The sequence below is a fragment of the Nelusetta ayraudi genome, unplaced genomic scaffold (genome assembly GCF_046127955.1).
Source record: "Nelusetta ayraudi isolate G7.1 ecotype Tasmania unplaced genomic scaffold, CSIRO-AGI_Nayr_v1 ptg000002l, whole genome shotgun sequence".
Classification (NCBI taxonomy): domain Eukaryota; kingdom Metazoa; phylum Chordata; class Actinopteri; order Tetraodontiformes; family Monacanthidae; genus Nelusetta; species Nelusetta ayraudi.
In genome coordinates this window covers 10,857,617-10,877,439 of record NW_027466052.1, presented here as the reverse complement: position 1 = coordinate 10,877,439, position 19,823 = coordinate 10,857,617, and the positions used below count along the sequence as shown (strand labels likewise).

Genomic DNA, 19,823 nt, shown 5'->3' with positions numbered 1-19,823 from the left:
ATCCATTCTACTCTTTTCTATCACCCAGGTTAGACGATAATGATAGTGTTTTAAAAGCAAACGTCCTGCAGATCAACAAGGAGTCCTTAGTCTGTTTAACATTTGCTTTATTGAACACTTAGTCCAGATAACCAGATAACCACAAGGCTTGTTGTTGACAGTGTTCATTCAGCTGTTGCTCCTGGCCTGTGCAAACCTCTCACACAGTGACAATCTGTGCATTTGATGGGCTAGTTCCTCGGAGGACAGACGATCAAGACACATTGTTGGTGTGCTGGGTTCAATTCCTCAATGGAGAAATGTTTTCCCGACAGTGTTGTCTTCCATTTCCACGGTGGTTGGTTGCCTTTTCCGCCTCGCTCGGGATAATTAGATAAGTTGCTCTTGACAGAAACTAGAGAACGGAGAACACGATGTATCACTGAGCGGTCATGGAAATAGATTAACCTTATCTTACTGCTAAGAAAAGAGTCAAAGGGGTGGCTTGCAGCTCTGGTGTTGTCTACACAACACTACTGTGCCTTCTTCTGTCACCGAAGCTTCTATGATTACACTCCCATTAAAGCAGTAGAAACCGAAATGTAGCAGCTTTATTCTTTTAAAACCTCTAAAGGAATGTGCTCTCTGATAATGTAAAATCAAATAATGGCAGAACTTGCAAACTGACATTTTGTATGCTGTACACTCTGGCTTTGATTTGCTGTTGTAATGCACTCCTGATGATGCACGCAGTGAAGATGGCCTGAGATGAAAGTAGGTCGTAGACTCGGGATGGCACACAGTATGTGCCTCACAAAGGTCACTGTGCCACTTTTGAATGTAGAAATTCAACATAGCCAAGATCATGAGACAGCCCCCCTGTCGTATTGGAGGAAAGACAGTGCAGAAATATGTGACGTGCTACTTGTGCTTTAGCAGTTTTCCCTGGCAAGCCCCAGCGCATGTAAAAAGAGCCACCATGGAGATAGAGGGAATCAAAGTCAGTGTCTTTAATGAGGAAAATCTTGCCGCTCTTTTGTCTTTTATCCTGACTCCCTTTAGTCACCCAGGAGCCCGCAGTGGCAGGCATGGAAGCAGCAGGGAAAGGTCAGGCACACCTTCTGAGAAGTTGGTCGTCAGCGGCGTGCAGGAGTCGGTCGGACTGCAGCAGATAGGGCAGAATACTAAAGTTTGTTGTCAAGCACTCAACCACACGTTATCTTGGCCACTAGACATGTTGTACGTGTTTGGAGTGACAATAGAGGCATTTTTGTGTCTAAGTAACTACTCGTTGGGAGGACGTCCAGTGGCACACTTAGACAAGAGATGTATTGTAATGTTTTTTTTGTTTTGTCTTATTTGAGAATATGATCATTGTCAATAATCTGCATGCACAGATGGTTCCAGAATGTGTGGTTGATGAATTAATAAGCAGCTTTTTGGCTTTTGTGAGAAATCTCCAAGAAGCAACAGCTTGCCAATTAAAGTGTGTTTAGGCTTTAGTCATTGTTCATCGCTGGAGTTCTGAGAACCTGAAGGTGGGAGACAAAATACACCGTTTAGTTCATAGAAGGCACAACTTGTTCCGTTGGCTGAAGTGTTTTGATCAACTGTCACTACTTTCAAATATACGGAACTATTACTTCCCGTTATGAAGAGAGTGTATTTAAATAACAGTGCAGATTATGAGTTGGTTCCTTGTTTTACCACTGAAATACCTTCACTGCTCTGTATTAGTATCTGTGTAGTACTGTTCTCTGTCCAGAAAACAACGAAAACATGACGTGTTGCCTTTTTGTGTCTCTGCAGGTATGGCCTCACAAGTCTTGGTCTACCCACCACACATTTATCAAACCCAGACAAGTGCCTTTAGCAGCGTGAAGAAACTTAAAGTTGAGCCCAGCAGCTGTGTGTACCATGAGAGAGCGCACCGGCGGACTTATCTGAACAGCGGCAGAACCCTCGGCATCGTGCACCCAACACAGCAAGGCCACTCGTTTGTGAGCAGCGACTCGGCAGCCGGCGGCGCGAAGGTGCGCGGAGGAGGAGGAGGAGGAGGAGCAGGAAGAGGTGGTGGACGGGAGTTCCTGGTGAAGACGGTGGTGGTGCAAGGCGTGCAGAGGCAACATCCCGGCAAGAGAAGAGAGGAGGGAGCGGGAGAGGGAGCGGGGCCGGGCGTGGCCCGCCAGTGGCACGACCACTCGCAGCTCAGGGAGCGGCAGCAGACGGTCAACGCAAGTGGGGGCAGCGGTGGAGCAGCAGGGGCAGGAGGAGGGGGAAGGGGAGAGGGCGGCAGCGGAGGAGGCCAGGAGGCCGGTGGGGGGCGGGAGGAGGAGGAGGAGGAGGGCGACGAGGACGGGAAGGAGACGCGTGGAGGTTTGAACTCGGCCGACGGCTCCCAGCGATGTGGGCTGAAACGTAAGAGCGAGGAGCTTGAAAACCGAGGGAGCGCCATGCAGATTCTGGAGGAACTGTCCATGTTGCCCGCCATGTTGCAAACGTCAAACGTGGGGAACGCGGCCGCGGCCGCGCCCGCCGCAGCTGGGGCCGCCGCCGCTGCCGCCGCCCCCCCCAAACAGGGCGTGGGAGCGGCGGTGGGAGGCGACGGCGACTATCAGGTCGTGCAGCACGAAGTTCTCTGCTCCATGAAGAACACGTACGAGGTGCTGGATTTCCTGGGCCGCGGCACGTTCGGCCAGGTGGTGAAGTGCTGGAAGAGGGGCACGGGCGAGGTGGTGGCCGTCAAGATCCTGAAGAACCACCCGTCGTACGCCAGGCAGGGCCAGATCGAGGTGAGCATCCTGGCCCGCCTGAGCGGCGAGAACGCGGACGAGCACAACCTGGTGCGAGCCTTCGAGTGCTTCCAGCATCGCAGCCACACCTGCCTGGTGTTCGAGATGCTCGAGCAGAACCTGTACGACTTCCTGAAGCAGAATAAGTTCAGCCCGCTGCCCCTGAAAGTGATCCGGCCCGTGCTGCACCAGGTAGCCACGGCCCTGAAGAAGCTCAAGAGCATGGGTCTGATTCACGCAGACCTGAAACCAGAGAACATAATGCTGGTGGATCCAGTGAGGCAGCCCTACAGGGTGAAGGTCATAGACTTTGGCTCGGCCAGCCATGTGTCCAAAGCGGTGTGCTCCACGTACCTCCAGTCTCGATACTATAGGTGAGTGCAGCATCCAGCACAGCACACAGATCTATCTCTTAACAAGGCAAGTCTGCACAATGAATGAAGTCTCTGTTGGCATGCAGAGTATGAAGAAGTCAAATGTCAAAGACGTCACATGTTTCCCGAAGTGCACAACATCCTGCCCGGCAGGACTGAAAGCACTGCCTTTGATAACACGCTTCTGCTGTGAGAGCTTCAGAGGTTTTACAGAGACGGTTTGTGAAATGAAGTCAAGGTGGAATAAATGGATTCTTGCATTGACTGGCGTAATACTTCAGATAGGTGAAGTGTGCAGGGTGATCTTCCTGGAATGCTTGTTTTTCTGTTGGTCTTGAACAAGGCTCAAGCAAAACCAGCAAGACAAACTACCTTTGGCATATGTTATCAGTGTCTTTATTTGCTTCAAATACAGGCCTGGAACCTTTTTAGCCGTTTCATAACAGGAATCAATGACCCCAGTTAGCTGCCTGGTTTCAAACTGCATTAGTTGTGCTGCGGAAACTTGTGTGTGTTCCTCAAACATGTCTTGTTTTACACAGAGGGTTTAAAAAAAGTTCACATACTCAGCCCTGTTGACGTCATACTAAATTGACAGTTTACCCATACTGTCTCCGTGTAAAGAAAGACTATCACTGCATCCCGGCCTTGAGATGATTAATCCTCGCTGCCAATATTTAGATTTTCATTCATGGCAAAATATGCTCGGTGCGCAGGTGGCGTGACGAACGCTCGTTAGATCATTTGAATTCAAACCTCGGCGGCTGGCAACAATCCACGTTGGTTCGCGGCAGAGTTTCGAGCCTGTGCTCACGGCCGCCTCGCTGTGTGCAGGAGCTCTGTACCTCGCTTGGACCTTTCCCAAGTTGCAAGTGAGCTGCGACAATCGATATTTCCCCCCTGTTTGTGTTGTTGCGTACAAGAATGGCCTGATTGTGCTGACCTTCCGTGAGGTCAACGGAATTCATGCGGTCTCGCTGCAGCGTGCTAAACAATCCCGCATGACCTAATGAGTGTGGGGGGGGAGTTGGAGAGAAAAAGGTGCTTTCCTCTCAACCAGTAAAAATGCTGCTTTGCAAAGCAAAAAATGTGTTTGTATAGTTGACTGAGCAAGGCGACATGTGTGAGGAGTGAGAACGTTTGTCTGCTGTGGGAAGTCGGAAGCGGTTACATTGGGACATTTTGGAGTTTTTTTGCTGAGAAATATCTCAGTATCAAATGACAATGGTGCTTAAGCAGAAGCAAGTCTGCAGAGTTTTATTTTTCCCCCCATTCTCTTTCTAAGAAGTGAGCGCAGTTAAAGGAACTCCAAGCAGGTCAATTCGTGGAAGCTTTGGTAAAAGACAGCGAGAGTCAGTGAAACACGTGTGGTCAGTTCAGTGAGCGATGTTGAAAATAAGTGGGCGTAAATTACCAAATCAAAAATTTTTTTTTTTGGTCTGAATTGACTGTCAGCGTTGGCAGTGACTCTTAAGGTTTGGATTTGCTCCTCAACCATTGTTTAACACAAGCAGTGCAGACGTCATTACTGCCTCTTGTGTTAATTACAGGTTGTTCGTTTCCTCTTCCACTCACAACTCAATTTACACTTTGCGCTGGTGCGACTTCCTGCTCATTAAGTACATTTGTTTTTGCTCTTGCATGGCTCATTTTCTCATTGGCCTCAGGCAGGGAGGGTTGTTGAACTTTCAAACCCTGAAGTCGTACCTTCCCTACCCCGTCGTGTACGAACACAAGACCTCCGTCACATCTTTTGAATGAAAGTGTCCTGTTTGAGCCGTAGCGATTGACTTGCATGTAGCTGGGTGGTGGTAGGGTAGCGTTGCCTTAACGTTGCAGTTTGTAGCCAGTTTGAGCACAACACATGCAACACTGAAAAAGGGTTGCTGAGGGTGAGAGTGACGGGTTTCTTAAAATAGCTTGCGGGACACTGGCCAGTCAGCTTTGATTTCTATAGATGGTGAAGCACATAGACGGCCAGAATGAAATATGGAGCCCCTAAAATATTAAAAGGCTTCACTCGTGTTCAAGGTCAATTAGTCAGAGGTACAAAGCTGTTTTTAATTATCAAACTAACATTTGTTTGTCGCCCCCTGTGTGTGTGTGTGTGTGTGTGTGTGTGTGTGTGTGTGTGTGTGTGTGTGTTTCTACAGTATTCTACAGCCGGTTGTCATTTTCATGTTTGTTTATGCAAATCTCCTTTCTTTTTCTCCCTTTGAGACCATTGACCCCCTCCCCACTTTGTGTCAGCAAACAGCAGCAAATGGACACTGTTTGACGCTAATGATAAGAGCCTGTTCAAGTCGATAAGATAATCTAAAAGCCAAACAAAAACACAAAATAAAATACTCTCGCAACACAAGACACTTTGTCAGTTTATACTGATCACAAAAGATTCTGATAGTGGTTTATTGTAGATTTAAAATGTATGTGTGTATTTCAGAGTTATCCAATTAACACACAGCATTCTATTCTTTTGTTGTGTCGTGTCAGTTTCTGTGTTCTTAGCAGGAAATGCCATTTAAAAGCAAAGAAATCAGTGTTTACTTTGTAGTCACTGGCAAACCCAGCTGTTTTGCTGGGTTGGCAAGAGAAGAGGAAGAGAAGATGTCTCATCCAGGCAGACGAGGAGGAGTAGACCTTTCTCTCCACTGCCCCCATGCCCCCCCACCAATATTTCTGAAAGGGCAGCATCTGTCAAACGTGCCTAAAGCCTCATGTCCTTCATCCGAGAGGGTTGAGCAGAGATCAGAGTGCAAGGGGTCTGCCTCGGCTTTCGCTACACCGCCCCTGCGTTCCCGCTGAATAATGCAGAGAGCCCCGAGAATGTGTGGAATCACACTTCCTGCTAGAGAAACGCAGCGAGGCCGCGTTCGTCTTGCCAACAGCCGCATTGGGTCATGTATCAGAGCGCGAGCCCGTGAAAGGTGTGTTTGAACACCATGACGCCCCTGTCGGGAGCGTAGCCACCCTTATTTGCTGAGCCGGCCTGCTGGGAGCCCTGTAGGGTGCCACTTCACACTGTACTCCTCCCTGGGAGTGAGGACAGAGTAGGAGGGTCGGTGGGGGTGGGGGGGATCAGAGGTCTATTTCTGGTCTATGAGATAATGGCCATGAATAAGAAATAAAGATGGGATCATTTTTCTGCTCTGCCTTGGCCTTTCCTGCAAAGAATAAGAGCTCCCGACTGCACCGTTACTTCTTTCCCGTGGCGATAAAAGAAATGAGGGATAATAAAGAGAGATGTCAAGCGTGAAATGAAAAAAAAAAAAACTTTACTGCGTCTGCAGACTAATAGAACTCAAATGCTTCGTGCTTGCGTGTCTCCACGTGTTGGCCGTAGTCTTCAGAACGTGGACTGTAGTCTTGTGAAAGTTTATTTATGAATATATAGAGATTACTGTTCCTCCTTTGGTATATTTGCTCCGATGTGGCAGAAGAATGTAAACCAAGAGAAGATTAACTTGTAAATATTTAAGTTTCTGTACACACTTCTCCAGCAACTGAGCAGTATTTCAATTTACTGAGTTTACTGTGTGAACATATAGTGTAGTGCAAATACACACATAGGCGTTTTAAGAATTTAGTGTCATAAAACGTGTGCGTTGGCGCACGAATAATAAGAATTTGTGCTTGTATAAAGGCACCCTCTTTTCCGTGGGGGCCGAGACCAGGCGTCGGCTTTGGGATTTCATGGTTTCATCATGACATTGCAACCCGTGTTAAGAAAGACGCGACATCCACCAACAAGGATTAACACCAGCGTGGACTTTGCCAGATGGGATTTGCTTATCAGAAAAAAAATATATATCCGCTGAGTAATGCTGAAGTCACCTGCTGTCTGCAGGACGGGATCTTCTGCCTGCCACAGTGATTGTGAATTTTTTCAATAGCTGGAGCTAAAGTGACAACGTGGTCGCAGGCTAAACCAGGGCTGGGCAAACCTTTTTGACTTGGTGGGCCACAGTGGGTCTAAAATGTGACAAAGGGGGCTGGAGCAGCAGCAGATGGATGGAGTGTTTTGGTGACTCACCTTGTAGGAGGAAAAAAATATATTCTTGGATATGTAGAAAACGTGTTTTAATGTCTCTGTGTCTTTGAAGCCCCATGGTATTTAGCTCTTTATTGAAACGACTCTTAAAACACTGAAAAAAAAGGGAGGAAATTCAGCTATTTTATGACTTACTGACAATCAATATTATTTCTAGAGATGCACCGATCCACTTTTTTCACTTCCGATACCGATATCTGAAGTTTAGTATCGGCTGATACCGATCCGATATCGATACAGAAAAACAACATGAAAAAGGAACAAACCCTCTTTAACATGGTTCAGTCAGTGCAATTAGGAATTCAAAGTGTAATATAAAATAAATAGTAAAGGAGCTGAAATTGAGAAACAAAACAATAGCTTCATTAGCTTGAATGGCAGATATTCAAAGTAAACAGCAATCAGCTATAGTGAAGTGCAATTGTGCAAACAGAACTTTAACACCCAACTTTAAAAAATAAAATAAAAAATCAAATCAGCGGTAACGTGTTTTTTTTCTCACATGCAACGGCATCACTCACAGCGGGCTGTGAAAGATGTCCCTCGTTGACTACCAGCTGCATTGTATGTGCGACGCAGCCCAAACTACGCACTCCCATGTTGTCCATCGCCTTTCTCATGTCGCTGGCATTGTCCCTCAGAATCGCATGGACTTTGCTCAACGGAATTTGCCACTTGTCAAACATATCATGTCATATCATATCATTCAGGCTAGCGGAAATTGCCTCGCTCATGTGTGACCCACGAAAGTTTGCTGCATTTAACATTGCACTGCGCGGAACGAAACTCTCATCCAGCCAGTGTGCTGTGACGGGGGAAACGTCGGAGCTCCAGATATCGGTTGTAAAGCTAAACGCTTTGACATATTTTATGTCCTCCAGTATGTGTATCGGAACATTAACGGTGCAGATATTGCACGTAGCCGTGGAGTTTGATGGCTGAGGTAATGTAAAGTAGTTCCAGACGGCGGATCCTTTCGCTCGCTCCACTTTGAAAACCGTGTCAACTGCGTCAACCGCACGGCCGCTGCTCTGTCGCAGACGTCACTCGCATCGCACAGCATAGAAATACACCGAACGGAACTGCTCCCATGGATTGGGCCATTCGATTGGCTCATTGTCACCGATACCCGATCTAGAATTTTATTCAATATCGGATCCGATACCGATCCCTGTATTGGATCGGTGCATCCCTAATTATTTCTTCAAGTATCAACGGGCCGGATAAAAAAGCTTAACGGGCTGCATATGGCCCCTGGGCCATAGTTTGTCCATGCCTAGGCTAAACGCTGTACATGAATACATGGCTACTGAAGTAGACAACTTAGTTTTATGTACAAGGACTACACAACAAGTTCTTATTAAAAACAACAAAAAAGCCTAGTAGCACTTGCAATGTCATTCATATTATAATACACATTCTAGTATGAACTGGTTATATGAACGGTTTAAAATCGCTGCTGGTATTGAAATGACAATGTGCCGTGCTTCCAACGAATAGAAAGAAGGCTGAAGAGGAAAAGGTTGACATAAGTAAAGCGCCTGTTTAAGATGTAGGTGGAAACCACCTAAGTTGTTGGCCGAGGACAGACTGTTTTTAAAGGCGTCTCTGCAGGGAGCAGTAAAATGTAGTGGGAGCTTGGCCTTCTGTTATCGCCGCGATTAACATTGTTACTCTGGGGGCTCTCAAGATCTGGTTTCTACTGAAGAAAACCCAGCAGCCGACGCCGGGCTTGTTACCGTCAGTCAGCCCTTGTTCTTGTACTCCTCTGGCACGAGAGCATTTCTACCGTCCAAGCCCCCGTCCTTCTGTCTGTGCGTGCGTCCTGCCACATTTCGTTAAAAGTTGTCCGGCGTTGCTTTCATTTTCTTTTCAGAAGTGTTTCCAAAGTTCCGTGGTACCTCGGAAGGTTGACGCAAGCTGTGAATAATGAAGGTTCGTGGAAGCGCACCTGACAGCTGCTGGAAGCTCTTTGAAGAGTCGTCTTTTCTTCTTCTCTGCCCCTATTGGAGAGAGAGGTGTTTTTTTTTGTTTTTTTTAACGACAACACATAAGACTATGAAAAACCTTTGAACACGTTGATATTGTAGACAGCTCATGTCTCAGTCAGTCATTAGTTTCTTTCCTTTGATCAGTGTAGCCCTTATCGGTCCACACACCTGATATGCAGCTTCTTGTCTCGTGACTGTGGAAAAAAAAAAACGAAACATTTTTTCATGCGTAGGTGTGCATAAGATTCGGACAAGAAACTGTTTTATAATCTATCCATCTTGTCAAATTCACAGTGTATTATTATTCAAATGTAGCCAATCTTATTCTTTGTGCTATTACGTGACCACAGTGGTTGAGTGTCCTCTCTCGCATCCAAAGGAGAAGTATTCTCCAGTGAGGTTTTACGTAAACTAACCTTAAAGGGAAAGATGCTGGAGCGGACGCTTCCTTGGTGTGTTTTGTTGTGCCTGTTGGTTTCCTGTAATGCTTTGCACGTGGCGGCACACTGTCACGAGGCTCCTGCTCCCGCACGTCCGGTGGCCCTGCGAGCTCGTACGTCATATCCCGAGGACAGTGGGGGAAAATAGATTTGGTTTCGCTGGAGAGCTGTGAAGATTGCGTTGATTAGGGAAGAGCAGTGAAACCATGGCAACAACCACTACACTACCTGTTTCTCAGCGGCAAAAGAAGGGAAGAAAACGGAGAAAGATCCCTTTGTTTTGTTTCAGCCGTCATCATTTCTCGCCGTGATCATTCGTGTCTCGCTATTGCTCACGCGGCATCAAGAAAGGGAAAAAAAACAATACCAACTGTCAACATAGGGTAAAGTGAACCTTTCGTTGACGTTGACGTGACGCAGTTGCAAAGTCTTTGGGTGAAATGTGATTTGAAAAAGATGAGAATCCAGTCTTGTACTGTCTCTGTCGGCGGTCCATTGCAGCATTCCTCATATCCATCAGATTTATCCAATGTATAGACGGTGTTTGGAAACGAAAGGCAACACTAGGAAGGTGATGAGGTTAACCCGCTCTCTCATTTCCGTGGTACAAATCACATTTTTTAACTGCTCGACATTCATTGTGGGTCACTTGATTGTGGTTAGCTGCTTTGCGCTGCTGTCCTTATTGAGCCTAAAGCAGTGTTTCTCAAAGTGGGTGGCACCCCCCCCCATAATTTTACGTCTGGGGGGACGTGAAAAAGTTTCTCTGTCCAAGGTGGGGCGTGACAGAGAGAGTTTGACAACCACTGCCCTAATGCCATGCAAGTCTATTGGGTCAAAAGTCAACTTTGTCCTAGAGACATGGGGCCACTTGCAGGTTCATCGGGATCCCTCAAGACACAGCCACGTCAAATTTGGGGGCTTCTAGAAAAATATTCTTCCTCCAAGGTGGGGCGTGACAGAGAAAGTTTGAGAACCACTGGCCTAAAGTAAAGCAAAACAACGTTTGTCCATGGAGTTGGGCTTTCAGTGCCCTTTCATGAATTGCATTAAGCATACAGGTCCTATAAGACTGCCGCTGTTGCCGCATGCATTGCGCAATATTTGTAACCGCAGTCGTGATTTTCAACCCATTGCAGTTTCTTCTTCTCAAGTCTTCAGAGCAACTTCGAGCGGTCACTTGCCTTTTGTATGCCTTCTCCCTTCTTATTGGTGATGGCATTCATTAACAGGCAGATTGAAAATGCTGTCTGTTGGAGCATGGAAAGACGGATGAGGTTATTTGAAAGCTTCCACTACACTAATACCCAATTTAATGTATTTCATATTGGTTTTTTTTTCTGGCTAAGAAATCAGAAATTGGCGTCCAATCCAAAGTAAGACTAATTTGATGAAATCTTTTGATTGAATACACCTGGCAGTCCGTCATGTTTTCATGGTGTCGTTCACAATGGAAAAAGGTCTTTTGTAAAAACATAGTTAAAAAAAAAAAGCAACAGATAGTCATGCAGACTGGGAACTCTTGAAGTTGTTTAAATAGCTTGTGCTAAGCTAATGACCCATTACGACACAGATGGTTCTTTGTATTGCAAATGCAAACAACAACAAAAAGGCCCCGTAGGTGTGTGTGTTTAGTTCTTGTGTATTTTTTGCTGTGTTTGGTAGCCACTTTGACGTAGTTCCTGGAACTGTTTGGTGAGACGGTGTCTATTGCTAAATGTCTCGCCTCAGTCCAGAACATTAAACCGTCCTCTTGTACTTGTTCATCTTTCAGCCGTAGCTTTGTGCTGCGATGCCATTCCCCCTCCCCCCCGAGTTCCTGCGGGGAAATCGTCTTCCTTATAAATAGGACAAGTCTGCTGTGAGCCTGGGATGGTTCACATAATTGCCTGTTTGGTTTTCTGCTGCTATGCCTCCCACCGCACCAGCTGTTGCTGCACTTTCTTTTTAGCCTGTGATAAATTTGTCTTAAACTCATGCTCGCCATATGTGCAACTACATTTAGGCACATATGGCGCCAAAGACACCTGCAGTATTGACCTGCTAGATCGACTGTTATGCGGACTGTGAAATCCAGCTATGGCCTAAATGGCTCGTCTGGGGCTCTCTGAACCAGCAGTCTTTTAAATGGCAAGTGGTTGGAGAATCTCCCCACCCCCCCAAATCTATTAATTATTATTTATTTGTCTGATATGTTTTCTTCATGCTCATAGAGAATAAAAAAACATTTCATTCAGGTCTGGGTCAGTGGATGCGTTTCCACTACCCTTAGAATTGCACAAAAACTGGTCATGGAAATCTTTTTTTACACATCACCGGACGTGACGTACCGGGTCACGTGACCAGTTCACTTCAAATGAAAATGACGCGTTTTGTTTGGTACCTCCATCCTCCTCAACGTGGGGTGCTCGCGGGATGAGATTTTCTGAGAATTACAGTTTGTGCGCTTCACACCATTCAATGGACACACAAATTGCAAATCGCAATTGAACTTTGTCGAGATTTTATAAATATCGCTTTTATTAAACTGTAATGGAAATGCAGCTTTTGACACTGTCGTCTACTGCTTCTATATTTCTATATATCGATTTTTAACATAAGACGATCTACATACTCAGAATGATGCCGTTTTTAAAGTTTACAAACAGCAGTTATTTAAAGTGGGTTGGGTTGGGGTTAGAAATACTGGGTCTCAACATAAATCCCTAATTATTTCAGCCACGGCCGTCATTTTATTTTTTTTCCACAGTGAAAATGACTGCTCTTGAGACAAACAGCATCTCGAGTTGCCTAATGAGTATTTACTCTCTCCTTCGATAGCTGGTCTTTCTGTGTCATCTTAATTTTAATGAGCTTTGAGACCGCTTCCCACACAAAATCACGTGTTGGAAAGGCAACACGGGCGGCCGCCTCGCGCTGCAACCACGCTGTCATGCTCCAGAGGATTTGCGGCGCGTCCTAAACACACGGCGCCGGACTGTTTGTCGCAATGTCTTACCTTGATTGGTGCTGACAGGTCTGCGTCACCCCTGCCTGTTCCCGTGACGCGGCGTTACACTTGTACTCGCTCGGAGGTAGCTGCTCCCGCGTCTAGGAAGCGCAGCTCACAGAATAGCCTCTGCCCGCTCGCCCTGCTAACCCACTGACTCAGCCACCCGCTGCTCGCTCCAGCCCCCCGGACACTTGGACCGCACTGAAATGGCCATCATCAGTTTCTTGTTTGGTCTTGGCCAAACTAGATAAATTATACATAACTGGACTGCCACCCATGGTTGCGATTATTTCAACACTTCCCCTTTTTCTCCCTGAAATTACCGTTGTTGAAACGTCTAATCAAATGATTCCAAATAAATAAGGGCAGACTCGAAGAAGCACATAAAGACGTCTATATTTAGGCTCTTTTGTTGCCAAAGAGCTTTTGAGTAAAACTGGGTGACTGTCAAGAAATCTTATTTTTAGAAGGCGGTTTTATTTGTTGTTATGAACGGCGCAGGAGAAATCCTGAAAAGTCTCAGTGTTGGTTTTACATCTTGCCCATCGCTCCACTGCTATAGCAGCAGTACCTATACTGGCACGATACATAACTTACAATTGAACGAACCAATGTAAATATTTCTTCCCTGGAAAAATCATTGTTGTGTTTCATTAATATAACACCTGCCCAAATGGAGTGTATATATTAATGGTTCATTTCCATGTGACGTTAACACCTCTCTCTTCTCCATTGTTCCGCAGGGCTCCAGAGATTATTTTGGGATTACCGTTTTGTGAAGCCATAGACATGTGGTCCCTGGGATGTGTGATCGCTGAACTTTTTCTGGGCTGGCCCCTTTATCCCGGGGCTCTGGAATACGACCAGGTAAATGACCGTCCTCCGACCCGGCACTGCTATAATGACGCCCCTCACAGCTGCACCTCCTGCTCGGTTGAGCTACACTTCTCCCCTCGAGTTTTCAAAAAGAATGACTCTCTCGCTCCTTGCTGTCCCGTTGCCACATGGAAAGTTCTTGGCTCTCCTCTTTCTTCCACTGGTCGCTCCGTCCACACCCATGCACTGCTCTCACGTGTGGATCGGAACAAAAGGGAGCGTTACGCCCTTTGGTTAAGACCAGTTATTTTGTTTCTGCTCTCTGTCCCCCACTTTCCCCAACACCGTCTTTTGTTTTCTTCCACTGTTACTCAAGGCAACCCACTGAGAAGCCACTCTAGTTTTACGCTTTGCGTACAAGTTACTGCTCTCTTTCTTGCAGGTTACAGTTGCAGGCGTTGCTTTTACTTTTCAATTTTCCATTTTTCCTTAACCGCAGTCTCACGTCTGATCATTTGCAAGGGTTTATTTGGAAGGAAGAGGTGAAAAATACTGAATAAAGTCAATAGGTGCGTTCAGAGTGAAAGCTGAGAACAGACTTCATCATTTTCGCTCTATTTAAAGCCTAAAAAAAGCAAAGTTATTCAAATCCGCGTGAGGTCAAATGCTGTGTTTGTGGCATTATGGGGATTTATGAAGATGGTAGAAAAACATTCAGCGCTTGGAGAATTAATCTGTCTTTTTCTAACTACATGGATGTTGGGTGAGATAAAGTAAGTGACTGAGGGCTCGAGGGAGTTACAGCACCAAATTAGTGTAATAGTCACGTCTTTCTTTTTCTTTTTTTAGAGTGTTTGTCGCTGATGTCTGTGACAGTGTGGCAAAAGTCTTATTTGTGGTGATGACTGCTGTAATGAGAGATGTTTTGAGTTAAACACACAACCAGTGTCTTTCCAGAGAGAGGTAGAGAGAGAGGTAGAGAGAGTGAAAGACTGATCTTACAGTGAGCTGTGTTCCTTTGCTCTGCTTTCCACAAATCTTCCAACAGATCCCCGGTCTGCATCTCACGCGGCACCCTGCATTACAGCGCTGAGCCTCGGTGCCCCACTGCGCTCACACTGGGGTGGTTTTTATGGCCTGGGATAGTTATTCACTCTCGGAGGATTGAGACGCGAGCGAGAGAAAATGAACATCAGTGAAAAGATTTTGACCGGAGCGCTGCTTCAGCATCAGTAGTGCGAGCACAGAGCTTCATAAATATCTGCGGGGCCGGGCAGCCTCCACAATTTAGTGACGGGCTGCCAGGTGTTTTTGATGATGCGGTTTAGGTTCATGAAGGGAGAGGAGGGTGGGTGCGTGTCAGAAACGCTTGCATTGAAAAGCAAAAATGTCAGCTGAGAGCGAGCACTTTGATTAAAGGTTTGGATCAAAGAGGCCAACAGCCTCTGTCATGGCACCTCTCTGAAGTTATTTAAAGTTTGAGATCCTGCATTGGATATTATTGTCTATTATTGTCTGCTGATGACAAGACTGAGGGTATTTTGGGCGCTTGGTCTTCTGGCTGGATTCAACACAGCATCAGGCTCCACTTCTGCAACTCCTGCGGTGGAAATGCATACCTGAACATTTGTGTCTTTGATGGCATTGATTCTTGAACTGTTTAACATAAAGCAGAAGCCATACAAAGCCGTGCTAGTGTCTTTATCGATTAAGAGAGGTGTCTAGTGACGCCTGTACCCATTATAGGCATCAGTCACTGATTTTCTTTTTCCATTTGAAAGCGTCTGCATGCTGAAATTGGCCGTGTGCCTGCCACAGGGATAGTTTGAGAGACACACCTGAGCTCCAGCTGCACTGGAGTTCAAAAGTGAAACAGCTTTTTAAGGCCTCAGACTTGGAACCCAGAGGCTGGCAACACAGCAAAACTGCTCATTTAAAAGTAAGAAAAGAAAAGAATGAAAGATCCGACCTTATTGGCCTTTATTGAGGCCACATTACGCCACAAATATTCCGTGACGGTGAGTGACAGCAGCCTTCCAGTTTGCCGCGGCACCTTGTTTTGTCAGGAGGTGGGATGGGGGAGGACATAGAACACAGGGCGGTGGTGGAATTTAAGCCGTGTCGGTGTCTGTCACTTTTATTGTGTTTTTACTGCTGCTCCTACTGGAACCCAAATTTCCCTGAGGGAACTCCCTCCAGGGATTAATAAAGTTTTTACCTGTCTATCTATATAGATATAGATCACCAAAAAAACAGCCAAACATGGAATTGAAACTTGAAAACATTTTCAGTGTAATCGTAGGAACTGGACTTTTTGTGCACAAAATAGCAGGTATCAGAGCGTTCCCTGACATTCCTGGCTGTTCCAGCCAACAGCCGGCCAGCTGCCTGCTGCCAGCTGCCTGCTGCCTGCTGCAGCGAGACTTCCTCCAGGGACCTGCGGATTGTTCTGGCCAGAGCCGAGTGGAGTCACCAACATCTCATCCTCTTCCTCCTCCCTCCTCTCTGCATCTTATCTTTCTGCAGGAGGTCTTGTTCCGTAGCACACAGCATATTGTATTTAGAACTTTCTCTTCATCCTCCCTCCTCTTACTCACTTGGTTGTTCGTGCGCAGCAGCGCAGCGGGAAGCCGCGCACGCCCCTCTGATAACGACAAAGCTCATATTCAGCCCCTCTGTCATTATGGGTGAAGAGAGTCTCCGCCTTCTGCCTATCACTGCATCGCACATTTGGTGTAACCATACGCGCAGGGTGCAAAATAATGTTTGCCCGTTGTTTCTGTCCTTCTCGTCCTTGGTGCTCGGCCCAGCTGGCAACCTGCAGCGTCTGTAAGAACAAGAGGATGTTGGCAGGGTCAGTGGAGGCAGGCTGGATTTGGGTTGCTGTGAGTTAAGGCTCCAGAAGGAATTAAGTGAAAGCTGCTACAAACTGTAGCCTGACCTCAGTTTTGCTGAACTGGGGTTTCTTGTGGCTTTGCTGCAAGTTTCTTTTTTTTCTTTTCTTTTGCTTTTATGCAAACAAGCATCATTTGTATTATTTATTTATGTATATTTTTTTGTAATTCTTGCCCCCTTTTTTCCCTCCAGGCCCGGGCTTGCTGCATAGTTGTCTCGTGTAACAGTCGTTGTGCAGCAGTGATCTCACTGCGTTGTAAGTTCTCCGAAGCGGCACGCCTTCGGCAGGAGATATCAGGGTTTTCCCATCACAAGAATTCTCTCACCCTCATGCTGCACGCTCACGCTGTTGTTTTGGGTTTATTTTTTCCTCATTTTAGGGCCCGTTGCTGTGTACAGCTGTCGCTGAGTTACGCTGCAGCTGTATAGAAACAAATTTAGGGTACTTCCGATTTAATGTTTCGTGGAATCGACTGTTCGTTTGTGAACAGAAAGTTACGGTGACTCAAATCAGCAGGTCAAAGGGGGGAAAAAACTCAAAACAGCTCAACAGATAAAGCCTTTATCACACCATCCATGTGAAGTCCGGTGAATTGCGTACTTTTTCAGTCTTGTATAACCAACTCAAAGCCACTGGTCGCGCAAATACCGAGACCTCTATGTACAGTCCAGTCACAAAGCTGCAAATTGATGTTGCTCTTCAGTGTAAGAGGTCCACATAATGAGCACCATAACGAGCTCCAAAATCAAAACATTCTTCTCTCTCCGTTGCTCGCTCCCTCCTGGCAGCGAGCGTCCTTCTTCAGCGATTGCTTCCCGAGTTCTTGGCGCCGTCCCTGCCTCGCAGCGGCGCTGAATCACCGGCGGCCCCTGACCTTTCACACTTTGGTGTAAATAACGTCAGTGGTGCCTCTCGCCGGTCCCCTCCTATAAACCCGCGCGTGAGACTTTTGTCCTCGCCGTGTTGACTGACAAGCATCATTACCGAGGGGATGCGGTTGGCCTTGAGGCCGCAGGGAACTTGTTATCAAAGTGTACGCGGAAAGACCCTGACACCTTCCAGTGGTCATGAACACAGTCGCCAGAGTGCCCGGGTCTTACCTCGGTCCAGCTTTTTATCAGGCGTGTGTCACGTACAAGGTCTCTTCAGCGGTCGTCCTCTCTGAACTGAGTGCATCCCAAAAAGAGGAGACACGGGGTGCTTGGACAGAGTCAACTCTTGAGAAAACAGCAGAGATTGTGTCGGGAGAGAATTGTCTTTTAATCAAAGTATTTAATTGCCTTTTCATGATTAAAACTGTAATATTGTTTTTTTTTCCCTTTTCTTTCTCTGCGATATTCAACAGATCCGCTACATTTCTCAGACGCAAGGTTTGCCGGGGGAGCATTTGCTGAATGCGGGGACGAAGACAGTGCGGTTCTTTTGCAAAGAGCCGGACTCACCATATGCAGCTTGGAGAATAAAGGTACGGTTTATTTCCACACTTGCCAAATACTGCAAATGTCGTCGTTGTGGCACAATTTCATCTATTTTTGTCAGTGCAAAGGCTGATTTTTTTTATTTAATGTCATTCAACAAATGAAACGGGGCAGAATTAAATAAATCCAAAGTGGGTTTGTTTGTCCCAGTTGTCAGAACTAAATGGTAAAAGCACTGCACTTATATAGCGCTTTCCAGCACCTTCACGGTACCCCAAAGCACTTTGCAAAGGCCTCTCATTCACCCATTCACTCACACACTCAGACACAATTACTCTCTTTCAGTATCCTATTGACATCCTCTTCAACAATGCTACGTTTTAAACCTATTTCAAACCTGCCTCCTTTGAAGACTCTCTCAATGTGCTCTCTTCTTCCCGCAGTCAACAGATGAACACGAGACGGAGACGGGAATGAAATCAAAGGAAGCCAGAAAGTACATCTTCAGCTGTTTGGACGACATAGCGCACGTATGTTGCTTGACTGACACTGGCTGTCTAATAATAGAGCTCCTGAGGAAGTTCAGAGTGGGATGTCGGCCACCAGGTCTTTAAAGCCTTTAGTAGAGGATGTCCTTTGGCAGCCGTCTGAACTGTTAAGAGAGTACACAACTAATTAGTGGGAAGGATAAGAGCGCCAGATGAATTGACGGTGGTTACAGATTGCGTTTTTTGAAAACTGAAGTTGTGGGATTTTCCCCACTCTTTTCTCTCGAAGCAAACTGCAGGTGGAAATTCCCAGCGAAACCAGCTCTGAGGCTTCCTGAAATTAGCTTTCAGACCTGACGCTTGTTATTCATTGGAAATGCTCGATGCAAGGTGGCGGAAAAAAACCACAGTGACTTTGCAAGCAATTCCTCTTTTGTCTCAGCGTTTCCTCTTTGATAAGTTCCCACAGTGACAGAAATATGTGCATGTAGCAGTGACGGCAAAATGTCTTGCAGGTGAACTTGGTGATGAATCTGGAAGGTAGTGACTTGCTCGCGGAGAAGGCCGACCGTAGGGAGTTTGTGGGCCTGCTGAAGAAGATGTTGTTGATCGATGCGGAGGAGAGGATTGCCCCCGCAGAAGCTCTCAGCCACCCCTTTGTGACCATGCAACACCTGCTTGACTTTCCACACAGCAACCAGTAGGGCTTGTTTATTTGAAAGGAAAACAAAAAACAAAAAACAAACTCTTGCCCGTGTTTGCGGCCTAACTTTCAACCTGTTCCAATTCACTGCAGAGTGAAGTCGTGTTTCCACATCATGGATATTTGCTGGAGCCGCACAAACACGTATGAGGCAGCCAACAGGAATAAAGGTCCTTTCGTCAGACCTGTGAACACCAACCCACCTGCCTCTGTCAGCCACCCATTTGGCAAGGTGAACGGCGTCCACGCACAGGTCGGTCATACAGGATGTTTTCCATTTCCTTCAAAGTCTTGTAGTTCTATTATGTTTACTGATTTTTTTCTTTTCTTAAAAAAACACCCTATATACACTACCAATCAAAAGTTTGGACACACCTGCTTCTTCTTTACTTCTTTATCTTTACTACTTTGTACACTGTAGATACATACTGAAGACATCAAATATATGACCAAGATATGTTGATTAATGTGGCAAAAGAAAAAAAGGAAATACCGTAAATATGTTATTATATGTTGTATGTTTTATATATATATATATATATATTTAATATGAAGGGTGGCTACTCGGAAGATCATCTAAAATAGAAAAGTTGTTGTATTTGTTGTTATTTCACACTTTTTTTTTTTTTTTTTTTTTTACGTTTTATGTGTTCATTCATAGTTTTGATGCCTTGAGTGACAATCTGCAATGTAAACGGTCATGAAAATGAGTGAAAAACCATTTAATCAGAAGTATGTGTCCAAACTTTTGACCGGGAGTGTACGTATGAATAATTGCAGGTAGTGTGTTGTTGACACACGCACACTGCATTGTTTTCCGCCCTTGTGAAGGCCGCTAGTGTCGATAATTTCCTCCCCATTATGGCTTCCATGTATATCGACG

At 46.0% G+C, this 19,823-nt stretch overlaps 1 protein-coding gene across 8 annotated transcripts in view; it reads left to right on the top strand.

Moving 5' to 3' along the window:
* hipk3b (homeodomain interacting protein kinase 3b) overlaps window positions 1-19,823 on the top strand; it is a 35,135-nt gene that overhangs the window by 7,510 nt on the left and 7,802 nt on the right. For 5 of the 8 annotated variants that reach the window (XM_076023609.1, XM_076023617.1, XM_076023651.1 and 2 more), the window contains exons 2-7: window positions 1,789-3,145; window positions 13,363-13,486; window positions 17,677-17,796; window positions 18,193-18,279; window positions 18,753-18,937; window positions 19,034-19,193. In XM_076023609.1, coding sequence (XP_075879724.1) covers window positions 1,789-3,145; window positions 13,363-13,486; window positions 17,677-17,796; window positions 18,193-18,279; window positions 18,753-18,937; window positions 19,034-19,193 — 2,033 coding nt within the window. The other 3 variants (XM_076023626.1, XM_076023594.1, XM_076023635.1) reach the window with 2 other exon arrangements.